The sequence below is a fragment of the Malus sylvestris genome, chromosome 4 (assembly GCF_916048215.2).
Source record: "Malus sylvestris chromosome 4, drMalSylv7.2, whole genome shotgun sequence".
Classification (NCBI taxonomy): Eukaryota; Viridiplantae; Streptophyta; class Magnoliopsida; order Rosales; family Rosaceae; genus Malus; species Malus sylvestris.
Window position 1 is genome coordinate 26,011,995 of NC_062263.1, and position 12,836 is coordinate 26,024,830.

At 35.9% G+C, this 12,836-nt stretch overlaps 2 protein-coding genes and 1 pseudogene across 2 annotated transcripts; 2 read left to right on the plus strand and 1 right to left on the minus strand.

Annotated features, from left to right (window-relative positions):
• Positions 1–4,426: 4,426 nt before the first annotated feature.
• On the plus strand, positions 4,427–5,458 carry LOC126619231 (protein LURP-one-related 5-like). The gene is made up of 2 exons (XM_050287529.1): positions 4,427–4,799; positions 4,994–5,458. The coding sequence occupies exons 1-2, from the start codon at positions 4,539–4,541 to the stop codon at positions 5,399–5,401; spliced, it is 669 nt and encodes a 222-aa protein (XP_050143486.1). The 5' UTR covers positions 4,427–4,538; the 3' UTR covers positions 5,402–5,458.
• Positions 5,459–7,348: 1,890 nt separating this feature from the next.
• On the plus strand, positions 7,349–8,382 carry LOC126619232 (protein LURP-one-related 5-like; annotated as a pseudogene).
• Positions 8,383–8,971: 589 nt separating this feature from the next.
• On the minus strand, positions 8,972–12,809 carry LOC126619224 (ethanolamine-phosphate cytidylyltransferase-like). The gene is made up of 9 exons (XM_050287524.1): positions 12,165–12,809; positions 11,841–12,076; positions 11,527–11,708; positions 11,379–11,450; positions 11,036–11,103; positions 10,262–10,382; positions 9,893–9,958; positions 9,667–9,789; positions 8,972–9,476 (listed from the first exon to the last, which is right to left on the minus strand). The coding sequence occupies exons 1-9, from the start codon at positions 12,509–12,511 to the stop codon at positions 9,405–9,407; spliced, it is 1,287 nt and encodes a 428-aa protein (XP_050143481.1). The 5' UTR covers positions 12,512–12,809; the 3' UTR covers positions 8,972–9,404.
• Between the last annotated feature and the right edge of the window lie 27 nt (positions 12,810–12,836).

Genomic DNA, 12,836 nt, shown 5'->3' on the forward strand with positions numbered 1-12,836 from the left:
AAGACAAAAAATAAACATAAATGTATAAAGAGAGGAAAAATATGTGTGCAAATCAATTCTCTACGTATGTACACTCAACTTTTCAAAAGCATATCACAATTTGATGAGGTTGTGAATTCTAGCTTTTGTATTCATACCTTTTTGCTTTGTAATTGACCTTTTCAGAATATGTAGAACTTTACTCCGTTTAAAAGTTGGTGAAATATTTGACCCTCTTTTAAAAACCCTATATATATACTCAGTAAAAAGACATCATCATCATCATCTTCTTTATCTCAGGATTGATGGTTTAACAATAGATGCCTAATTAAATTAAAGTAAATATTAGTGGACGGGATCAATGGAGAGAAGCCGAATTTATGTGCATGGGATACATAGGTCGATGGCTGCTCATCACCTAACTTGATCCTTTTGTTTTAATGGATGTCGGCTTCCATTTGAGAGGCTCCCTTTTTGTTATTGTTGTACATGTACATGATGAAAAATAAGGGAGATAAAAATAACAAACATTAGTTTTTTTATAAATATTCTAGTACAAAATATTCATGCATAATGATAAGGCCTATTTTTTTTAGAAAGAATGTCAACAATGTGATTAGTTTTGTGTTTCTAAATACAAAAGTTCTTGATAACTATAGTTGATGTAGAACTGGAACAACATCTTAGATCGGTGAGTTTTAGCGTGAATAATGATTTCTAGATTGCTAGTGTCTTTTACAATGAACCATGTTTTTGTAGTTTACGAAGTTTGTTTCTGAATCAAGATATATTTTTGGAAAGGGAACGACGAGATATGAATCAAACTAGTCTCCCACGACATATGATGAATTTTGGGAGTTTAATAACGTTTAGTGGGTCAAAATTAGGAGTGGGTTTAGTTCATTTTGGTTCGATTTTTAGCAAAAATAAAAAACCAACTTGAAATTACTATTCGGTTTAGTTCTTGCAATTTGTAAAGTAAAAACCGAATTGTTTCAGTTTAGTTTTTTTTTTGTTTGTTCAATTTCGTTTTTCTTCAAATTTTTATTTTTTTAAACCTAGAAATGAAGAAAAAAATGTGGAGATTTAAGAAATGGGCTTGGATTGAAATATCAAATATAAGATAACTAGGCTTGAATTGAAATTAGTCTAATGGCTGACTTGAAAATTGAATATTCAACATAAATAAATAAATAAATAAATAAATAAATAAATAAATATATATATATATATATATATATATATATATATATATAAGTATTACTTTATATCGCATTCAGTTCAGTTCAATTTTTGAACCATCAAAATTGAAATTGAAACAACCACTAGCTTTTGGGTTTGGTTCCGATTTTTTCGGTCTCGGTTTTTCTCGATTTTCTGTTTTCCAAGCCCCCTCCCCAATCAAAATGATAATTTCTTTCACTTCTCTGGCATACCAACTATATCTAACGGTGATCCCACTTTAACCTATCACTTCTGTTGTGTCAATGATGTGTAATGAAAATCAAAATTAATTGACAATTTTAGAAAAGTGGTAATCTTTGGATGGATAAAATATGAACCCGCGTTCAATACGTTATAGTGATTTGTTAGTGCTTTAGTGACTCAAAACAATGGGCACTAAGCAACTTGCTTAATTAAGAATCTCTAAACCAACGATGAAATATTAATTAATTGGCACTAACGGTGCCCAGTATATGTTCTCCCTTTTAGTATTTATCCATCTGTCAGTCCAATCTTACATTTTCATTCCCTTGATCAAACAAATTCCTTATGGACTATTTCCCATGGTGATTAGTTCTTTTTCAAGAGTTTTTCATAGCCAATTAATCGCCTAACTACATATAATGAATGGGGGGGTGCATTATCCATACACCATTCTTAATTTTTAGCCCTCAGATCGAATGAAATGAAGAGAACAAAATAACAAAAATTAATAGAGAATGTGTCAAAAATAAAAGTTGGGTGTGGATAGCACCCCATAATGAATCACGGCACACAACATGTCAAAAGGAAATCCCTTCTTTTTTTCCCAACTAAACCGTACGAAAATGTTCTTGGTTTCGAATAATTTGGTCATATAGAGTGGCAAATAGGATGAGCTTATATAAATATCCCCAATTGAAATATACAAATGGGAATGTTTGGTCAAAAGTTTCAGCATGCCGACAATTGGACTCACATGCATGCAGCAAGTTTGGGCTAGTGAGCATCAAATATACTTGCTGTTCATTGTTTGAATTTAATTACTTCATGGAGTCCATTAATCCTAGCCAGATTGATCGAAGTTTTATAGTAATCATGACTTGTAAAGCAAACGAGTCGGTTTGGCCTCGTGAGAAATTTTTATGACCATCATTAACACAAGTTACGTGATGTATTATTTTACGTATTATAATAAAAACGAACGATAAAATTAATATGTCTTATAAAGTAACGTGAGACGTGATCTAAGTATATCAAAAACATTACTCGGCTCCATAACCATAATGTCATTGATCGAGAGTCCCACTTTGTCTGTGGCATTAGTGCCATTGATGCATTTCTTAGGTTTTCATGGAAACATGACATTGATGATGTTTGCTAATGGATTCACAAAGCCAAATGATATAAAATGATTGCTTGGCCTAACCCTCGACCATGAACTTAATGTGCCCACCAAAAGATCGAACACTACAACTTAAAAACATTTTATATAATGTCTAAACTTATGAAGATAAGGTACAATACACAATTATATTATTGTCAGATAATTTGGCCTGATAAGTTATTTCATTGTCAATTAGGATCATATATTTATATGTGATTCTATTTATATGTAATTCTACTAGACGAAGAATTCAAATTAATCCCAATAATATAAAGTAAAAACAAATTCACGACATATAAACGGACAAGGATTGTCTGCCCTCCTAGTTGTGGTGCCCTTTCATGCCCTCCTATTTTGTGCGGTCACGGTTAAGCCACGTCAATATTTTATATTTTTATTATTTTTTGTCTTATTATCTCATTAAAAAATTAATATAAAATATTAACGTGGCTTAACCGTGACCGCACAAAATAGGAGGGCATGGAAGGGCACCATAACTAGGAGGGCAGACAATCCAAGTCCCATATAAACAACCTGTAAATGTATGTAAAGTAGGTAGGCTGGTCACTGTTTAGGGTAGGCTGGTCCCTGGTGAGGGAGTCTGGATTCTCACCTGATCATCTTTGTGAGGATTCCAGAGATCCGTGAATCGTGTCCGTTTATCGTATATCGTGCTATCAGAAATTATTTTAAATATTTTTATTTAAAAATAAACATAAACAATACTTGACAAAAACTGATCGCACAATGTACGATGAACAGACACGATTCACGAATTCCCAAAATCCTCACCAAAAGATCCGGAGAGGAACCTGTTGGCTGGTGAGGTAAAAGAGTCTTGTAAATTGTATATCTATATTATCTTCTATATTATTAAGAGAAGAGAGCTTGTCAACTTTTTGCCCCCATTTTCTTCCAATTTTGCCCCTCATTTTTAAATATACAATGTTGACATGAGGAGGGCAAAATAGTAATTTTGTACCTTTTGACAAAATGACAATCATATCCCCATTTTTCCTATTTTACCCTCACTTTTGATATACAATATTTACATAAAAAGGGCAAAATGGTAATTATGTAATATTAAGAAAAATATGCCCTTATTAAGAGATCCCATCATCATTGTCTCATACTCTTTTTAAAAAATTTAAAAACTAATCACACTCCTTAATAAAAAAACAAAAAGGAAAATGAAATTGGTCACACACAAAGTGTGTGCTTATACCCTAGTATAAATAATTGTAAGTTGTATATATAAAAAATGATGGAAAAGAATAGAAGGAAAACAGGCAGGCTCATAGAATATTGCAGCGTCAAAAAAAGGGGACCTACGAAAGAATGCAGTGTTAACCATAACATAAGCTAGACAACAGGGAACTCCCTCTCTTTGTTTCAACGTACATACGTCCTCACATAGTATATACTAATATATATACGAAGCCTTTAAATATAAATTAGTTGTGGGGTTCATACGATATCGAACTTTAACGATTCAAACCATCTATTTTTCAAGTTACACCTCATAGATTATCATTGCAAAATATTAGCCAAATTAGAAATATTTAAGACATCTAATTGAGTTTAAAAAAATTAACAAAAACTTTGTTATATAAGAAATAATGAAATTTTATTTTGATAATTAAATAGGCAAATAATTTTGGATTAAATTGAATTTTTGCAAAAATGATATATGAATTAAGATTTACAAAATAAACTGTTCGGATCATTAAAATTCGATGTGGAATGTACACCACACCTAATTCCTATTTTTTTTTAAAAAGTGGGAATCCCTTTGCATAAAGGGTCTGATATATATCCTACCTCTATATATACACATCTTTGGACATAGTTTTATTCTCAAGTTTCAGACAGCAAAACCAAAGCTAAACCATTTGTCACTACTCATATTCCTCTCTATCATTCTCTCTGTGTTCTCCGAACCCTTTCATTTCTCCCTAGCTAGCTAACCATGTCGAGGATACATCCGGCCGCGTCGTTCAAAGAAGGGGTTCATTATCAGGTGGAAGATGTTCATGTGCCTCCGTCTGTGCTCACTGTGTGGAAGAGATCAAGCATGAGTTTCCAGGGAACTGATGGATTTACAGTGTTTGACGATTGCGGAATTCTAACTTTTCGAGTAGACAATTATTCAAGGAAGAACTGTTGCGTTAGAGGAGGGCTTGTCCTCATGGATGGAGCTGGAAGAGCCTTACTAACCCTCAAACCCCAGGTAATTATTTGTGATCAAATCCTCCTCTTCATTGTAGTATGCATGTTTAGTAACCAATACGAATAAATATAATTCGAACTTATATGAGTTATAACATAAGTGAGTTAAATCAGTTGATTAGAGCAGTACACTTGTTTCTCCTCATATCATATGAAACATGAAAGCTTATTCAAATCCATTTTTGTAATGAACAGATGTTGAGCTTGCAAGATCAATGGAATGCATATAGAGGAGAAGATGGATGCGGAAAGAACCCTAAATCTAGCAGAGTCTTCACCATGAAAAGTGGATCAAATCTTTTTGGCAGCAGAAATAAAAGTGAAGCAGCTGAGGTGTTCATGGGAGGGCCCACAAGCTCAAATAGTGCACCAGATTTCATAGTTGAAGGTTGTTTTAGGAGAAGAAACTGCAAAATCAGAGATTGCAGTGGAGAACTTGTGGCCACTGTGTCTAGAAAACGAGTAAATAATTCAGTCTTGCTTGAAAACGACGTGTTCAGCTTGGTGGTGCAACCTGGATTTGATCTTGAATTAATTATGGGTTTTGTAATTGTTTTGGATCGGATTTGTGGGAAGACATTTACCCCGATTTTGTGTTCTTGATTTACCTTGTGATGTACAGAAATAATCCCATATAACACAGGATACTTTTTTACCCCACTTAATCTTATACTTTGTAGAGGAGCCATCACTCCAATTTTCTTGTATTTAATTAAACAAGGAGTTTGCAAATCTAAAATCAGGGCAGTTGATCAGAATAATGTATTCGTCGCGTTGTTTAAATTGCAATTTTTGTAAATAACCATAGTTTAGAACATCGCTCGCTTCGTTATGAAGAAATAGAAGAGTTCAATCTTGCTTAATTAAGAATCTCTAAACCAATGATGATATATTAATTAATTGGCACTAATGGTATATGTTCTTCCTTTTACTATTTATCCATCTGTCAGTCCAATCTTACTGTTACATGTACATTCCCTTAATCGGAAACATTTCTTATGGATTATTTCCCATGGCAATTAGTTATTTTTAAAGAGTTTTTATGGCCAATTAATCAGCTAACAACATATTATGAATGGGTGGAGTTATCCATATATCCCTCTGTAATTAGTTGTTGGATCGAATAAATTAAAGAAGATCAAAGAATAAAAATTAATAGAGTGTGTGGATGACGTCACCCATTATGAATCGCGACACACAACATGACAACAAGAAATCCCTTGTTTTCCAACTAAAACCAGACGAAAATATATTCTTGGTTTAGAATAATATTGGTCATCTAGAATGGCAAATACCAAATAGGATGTTTAGCTTAACTTAATTATATAATATCCCCAATTGAAATATACAAGTGGGAATATCTGGTGCAAAGTTTCAGTATGCCGACAAATGGACTCACATGAATGCAGGAAATTTTGACTAATGAGCATCAAATGTACTTACTTAATTGCTGCTCATTGGTTGAATTAAATCACTTCATGGAGTCCATTAATCCTAGCCAGATCGATCGACGTTTATAGTAATCATGACTTGTAAAGCAAATGCGTCAGTTTGGCCATGAAATTTTTTTAAGATCACCGATGATAACATAAGTTATGTGATGTATTATTTTACGTATTATAATAAAAGTGAACAACACAATTAATATGTCTTATAACATAACGTGGACAGTGTTCTAGGTATATCAAAAACATTACTCGGCTCCATAACCAAAATGTCATTGATCGAGAGTCCCACTCTGTCTGTGGCATTAATGCCATTGATGCATTTCTTAGGTTTTCATGAAAACATGACATTGATGATGTTTGCTAATGAACCAAAATGTCATTGATCGAGAGTCCCACTTTGTCTGTGGCATTAGTGCCATTGATGCATTTCTTAGGTTTTCATGAAAACATGACATTGATGATGTTTGCTAATGAATTCACAAAGCCAAATGATATAAAATGATTACTTGGCCTAACCCTCGACCATGCACTTTATGTGCCCACCAAAAGATCGAACATTCCAACCTGAAAACATTTTATAAGATGTCTATACTTATGAAGATAAGGTGCAGTACACAATTATATTATTCGTCACATAGTTTGGCATGATAGGTTATTTCACCATCTATTACGATTATACATTTGTATGTAATTTTACTGGACGAAGAATTCAAATTGGTCTCGATAACATAAAGAACCAGATTATGTGACACAAAAACAAATTTACAACGTACAACCAACCTGTTAATATATGTGAAGTAGGTAGGCTGGTCACTGATGCTGTCAAAGAGTTGTAAATTGTATATAAATAATTGTAAGTTGTATATAAAAAATGATGAAAAAGAATAGAAGAAGGAAAACAGCAAGGCTCCATAGTAGATATTGCAGAGTTGAAAAAGTTGGGGACCTACATAAGAAGTCAGTGTTAGCCAGTTAGCTAGCTAGACAACAGAGAACACAAAGCTCTCTCTCTTTGTTTCCACGTACCAACGTCCTTTCACTGTATATATATATATATATATGCTCCTACCTCTATATATACACACATATCTTTGGACATAGCTTTATTCTCAAGTTTCAAGCAGCAAAACCAAAGCTAAATCATTTGTCACTACTCATATTCCTCTCTATCATTCTCTCTGTGTTCTCCGACACCTTTCGATTTTCTCTATCTAGCTAACCATGTCGAGGATACATCCGGCCGCGTCGTTGAAAGAAAGGTTTCATCATCAGGTGGAAGATGTTCATGTGCCTCCGTCTGTGCTCACCGTGTGGAAGAGATCCAGCATGAGTTTCCAGGGAACTGATGGATTTACAGTGTTTGACAATCGCGGAATTCTAACTTTTCGAGTAGACAATTATTCGAGGAAGAACTGTTGCGTTAGAGGAGGACTTGGACTCATGGATGGAGCTGGAAGAGCCTTGCTGACCCTCAAACCCCAGGTAATTATTTGTGATCAAATCCTCCTCTTCATTGCATTATGCATGTTTAGTAACCAATACGAATAAATATAATTTGAACTTATACGAGATAACATACGTGAGTTAAATCAGTTGATCCAAATAATACGCTCGTTTCTCTGTATATCATATGATACATGAAAGCTTATCCAAATCCATTTTTGCAATGAACAGATGTTGAGCTTGCAAGACCAATGGAATGCATATAGAGGGGAAGATGGATGTGGAAAGAACCCTAAATCCAGCAGAGTGTTCACCATGAAAAGTGGATCAAATCTTTTTGGCAGCAGAAATAAAAGTGCACCAGCTGAGGTGTTCATGGGAGGATCCAGAGCTCGAATAGTGCACCAGATTTCATAGTTGAAGGTTGTTTTGGGAGAAGAAACTGCAAAATTAGAGATTGCAGTGGAGAACTTGTGGCCACTGTGTCCAGAAAACGAGTAAATAATTCAGTCTTGCTTGAAAACGACGTGTTCAGCTTGGTGGTGCAACCTGGATTTGATCTTGAATTAATTATGGGTTTTGTAATTGTTTTGGATCGGATTTGTGGGAAGACATTTACCCCGATCTTGTGTTCTTGATTTACCTTATGATGTACAAAACTAATCAGGAAAACTAATAAAAAGAGTTTGAAAACTTTGAGTTTTAACAATAAGGACAAAATAAAGGGTAAAGTGAATAGTACCAGGATTGACTTTTTAGTGTAAAAATGTGGTTTCTCGTTAAATTGAACAGTACCGGAAGCTTTTCATTAAAGTTCCCAAAATAATCACATGTAAAACAGGATACTTTTGTACCCCACTGGATCTCATATTTTGTAGAGGAGCTATCACTCCCATTTTCTTGTTTTTAAGTAAACAAGGAGTTTGCAAATCTGAATTAGGCCAGTTGGCCATGATAGTTGGCCGGTCGGTTTGTTCAAACCACAATTTTCGCAAGTTAACAGAGTTCAGATCATCGCTCACTTCGTTAGGAAGAAATAAATAAGTTCAATCTTTTCTTTCCCCTATTGGAACATTAATTTATTTAATTTTTTGGATCAAAATCCTTTTACGCATCATGTAAGCGGCAAGTAAGTGGCAAGTGATACGTACATGCAAGAGAAGATGCATATACTACCATCTTGCCCAAGCCGAAACTTTTCGGTGCATTTATCCCCAAGGGCAAAGGATAGCCATACACATAACTGTTTGTTGATCGACTTATACAGGATGCACATGGCATGTAATGGAACAGCTGGTTGTTACAGCGCCACACAACATGTTACTAACAATGCCAAACATGTCTATACAGGACAAGTTTTCGACAACGAAAAGAAGTAAACCAAACTCGGAGAGATTACCTCGTAACTTGTTCATGTCTAAAGATTATTCCTTTTGTGGGAAAGATATGGCACAGAAGGAAAATCAAACTAGTTGTTCTCAAGTTCTAGAGGTTGTGGATTGAATCCGAAAATATCGATCTAAACAACAAAAATATTGCTGCATGACAAGAAGACTCGGGAATCGTATGTGATAATAGGATCTGTGAATAACATCATGTGAATGTACCAAAACTCAGCTGTGTCATCTGTGAAGTTAGTACCACTTGGTAAGAGTACCAAAATAACAGGTGCACCCAACGGCTAGCCATGTATTGGCCTCAGAGATCTACGTATATCAGTCACCGGAAACATAAGCCTTGCCTTCATAATACCTTTTCTCACTTGCTGCCTTTTTCTCGTTACGTTTCTGCAGGAAAAGATATAGTGATAAGCCATACGTTTGAAGCATGCTAAAGCAGATTTCAAAACGATACCAACTAAAACAACAGTTAAACATAAGAATGCTTTATGTTTATAACGCTGGAAACTTTCATTCTATATAATGTGTCCAAATTTGAACAAGAGTAATGCAAGGACGTTCAGGTATAGGGGGAAACCTGGTATGCTTCGTGATTGGATACAATCCGTCTAATTATCGTGGAAGTGGTGATATCAAGCGAGCTATCCAAAACTTTGAAGATGCCCAAACTGATTGGGACTTCATAAGGATTGCATTCTTCCTGCAAAATAAAAATGTGTAAATAACCAATGCATCTTGGCGGCTCCAGAATTAAAGCTACAGAAGTAAATACATCAGCGTTAGGACCCTGTTTTGCAATTTACCTTTTCAAAGTTGCTATTCTCTGCTATTGTTCCGTGGACCACTAAGGAGATGTTAAAGGTTGTGAGCTGCAGCAATAAAACATTCCACAAAGAATCTTATAATTATAAATGTGAGCAATGTTTTAAACAAGTGAAGTTCACAAAAATATGGAAAGTATTCAAACGAGATTACTGGTAGATCCAAATTCTAGTTCAAGTAACATTAAATGTTGGGGGAGAAAAAAAGAAATCATACCCAACTTCCCGAATAAGAAAATTTTGTAACGAAAAGAAATAACCATAAGGAAACCAGAAGAATACAGGAGAAGAATGAAGGCTGACTAAAAGCATAATGAAGCAAACTCAGGACCAAATGTAAGACAAGCTCACCATGTCTTTTGAGATTTCCCATGGAGAACCGATTATAACCTCATCCACATAGCGGCAAGCCAAAACACTTAAGCTTCTTTCGTGAAGGTTCATTATTGGGCGATGTGCTCCTCTAGTAGCACTGTAATGCAAATATTAGAAACAGCTATTACTAGTGGATTTTGAAATCTAATATATAATGCAATAAAAGGATTTGTACTCGGAAGAAGAAAAAAAAAAACCTAATCAGAGTTTGCAATAGTAAATTAACATATATACGAGGTGGGCGTTCATGAACTGAAGTATTAGTGAAATATATAAAGTTTAGGGTTCTATCGCAACCAGGAATTGAAATAATACACATATGGTGAGAGCAAAGTTGCATTTTTATGTGACACCAAAATTCACACAAGGCAGGGAAACGGGTGCAAACCATAAAGGTAGATTAAGTAAATCAAATTTCATGAAAGATAAACTGATGCTCAGCCAAGTTTTCCAAAGTAGTGACAAGCGACAAGGTTCTATTCAAAGTAGTATGCTTACTGAAAACCCATTCAATGAGAAAACCTAGAACACTTGGTATAAAGTGACTTATGGAGTCATTTGCCTTTCATGTGAAGAGATAATATACACACACGTGCGTGTGCAGGATGTTCTGCTACAATTGCATCTTTACTATGGGATTTGATTTTTATCATTGTCAAACTCTATATGGTTCTAAAGTAGATTCAAGGATTAAAGGGTATTGGTTGTAGAAATTAACATGTGAGAGTGAGAGTAAGATGGAGATGGTACCTGACAGTCTGATCAGTGTGTATTCCAACAAGAAGAAAATCCCCAAGCTCTCGTGCTTTCCTTAAGATCTATATGAAAAGGATGGCCATGTAACCAAAAAGTAAGTTTTTTCTCCCTTACCAGCTTATCAAATCTAAAGCAAATTTTGGAAAAGAAGAGAAACAGACAAGAAGACCATAATAGTAGAATGAACAAAAAACAATCCCCCATCTAAGAAAAACAGTGCAGATGTGTAAGTGTGTCTGTGTTGTTTTTTTGTGTGTTCATGTTTGTATTTGTGTTTGGAATAGTACTGTAAGCGAGTAAAAGATAAATATCATGTGAGTAAACTCATCCACATTACCTCCACATGTCCAGCATGGAAAAGATCAAATGCACCATCTATATAAACTATGCGTGCGTCAGACTGAGGCCCCTGCATTCAAGCATAAAGCATTCATTAGCTCTATTTCAAATAACCAGTAGGGAAACAGCTATGGAGACAAAATTACCTTTCCGTTTGAAAACTGAACAATTCTCCGAGATGTCGGTAGGAAATGAGACACACGGGTTCCACTTCCAGATCCACCATCTTCGAACTTCTGACTGTGACCGTGGCTGAATTGTCTTTGCAAGGAAGAGTGATGCTGCTTCTCATTAACAGATCTCTCCCTTACACAGAGAAGCATACGCCCTATACACGGAATTATCAAATACTAAAATTAGACTAACAAATTCAAACTGCCGCAATAAGAGAACTAAACAATCGTAACTCTATACAGAACATCAGTAGTTAATCAGCTCCTCTCCTAGAAATGGAACTAACCAACAATGTCGGTGCTGGAGACGCCTTCTGTCCGTTTGATCTGCTTGTAGCGGCCGGCCTTCTTCGCAAGAGCATAAGCATCAGTCCCATCAGGAAGCACACATGGGTCATCCCCATGAATGATATAGTCTATATTGTATTCATCAAACAGCTTCTTCATGAACTCTTCGGTTATAGCATAAGGTGCATCCGGAATCACCTCGTCAACCCATTTCACAGCATTAACCATAATCATCCTAATTAACAAGGTAATTAGCTAAACCAAACATTCACATAACCCATAATTATGAAGCTAACCAGCTGATTAACACAAAAAGTTGGTACCTTTCGTTGAGAGGGGTGACAGGGGGGCCTTTATTGACGATGATTTCGGCGTCGCTGACGACTCCGACCACCAATTGGTCGCCGAGCGCACGCGCCTGACGGAGGGCATTGCAGTGGCCGTAGTGCATCATGTCGAAGCAGCCGTCCATGTAAACCCGGACGGGTCTGTTCTTCTTCCTCCGCCATGGAAGTCCCAAAGGAAGCTGAGGTCCGCCGCGTTCTTCTGAGCCCAAAAGAGAAACCCCGACGCCGACCCCCACCGCCACCACCACCCCACCGACGAGACACGTGGCTACAAACCTCGCCCAGCTCCGCGCGTTCTCTGAGTTCCCATCTTCCAAACCCATCTCGAAGCTTCTGAAATTTTCCAAATCAAATCAAAACGAAAGCGATTGCCTCAGTCATTTGATTCAACCAACATTTCCTTCGGCGTATCGAATCGAAAAATCGAAGAAAGTCGGCAACTTTTTTATTTGCAATTGTTGGGTTCTGTTCGGGGGTTCCCCTCACTTTTCTCTCTCTCGCTCAATTTTCACTTTTTCATTTTCTGTGCGGCGGGTGATTCTTGGGCTAGGCCTAATGCGCTGTGTTTCTTCGCCGTTGGATCAAACATGGACGGTTTGAGATTTTAGATTGAGGTAAAATTGTTACGCGTACAAACGGGTTAAGTGA

Bases quoted from the DNA above. Each gene is read 5' to 3' on its own strand.
- LOC126619231 (XM_050287529.1), top strand. From the start codon at position 4,539: ATGTCGAGGATACATCCGGCCGCGTCGTTCAAAGAAGGGGTTCATTAT. The intron at 4,800-4,993 runs GTAATTATTTGT...TGTAATGAACAG, and splicing joins TACTAACCCTCAAACCCCAG to ATGTTGAGCTTGCAAGATCA.
- LOC126619224 (XM_050287524.1), bottom strand. From the start codon at position 12,511: ATGGGTTTGGAAGATGGGAACTCAGAGAACGCGCGGAGCTGGGCGAGG. The intron at 11,451-11,526 runs GTAATTTTGTCT...GCTTGAATGCAG, and splicing joins TTCAGTTTTCAAACGGAAAG to GGGCCTCAGTCTGACGCACG. The intron at 9,477-9,666 runs GTTTCCCCCTAT...CTTTTCCTGCAG, and splicing joins CCAATCACGAAGCATACCAG to AAACGTAACGAGAAAAAGGC.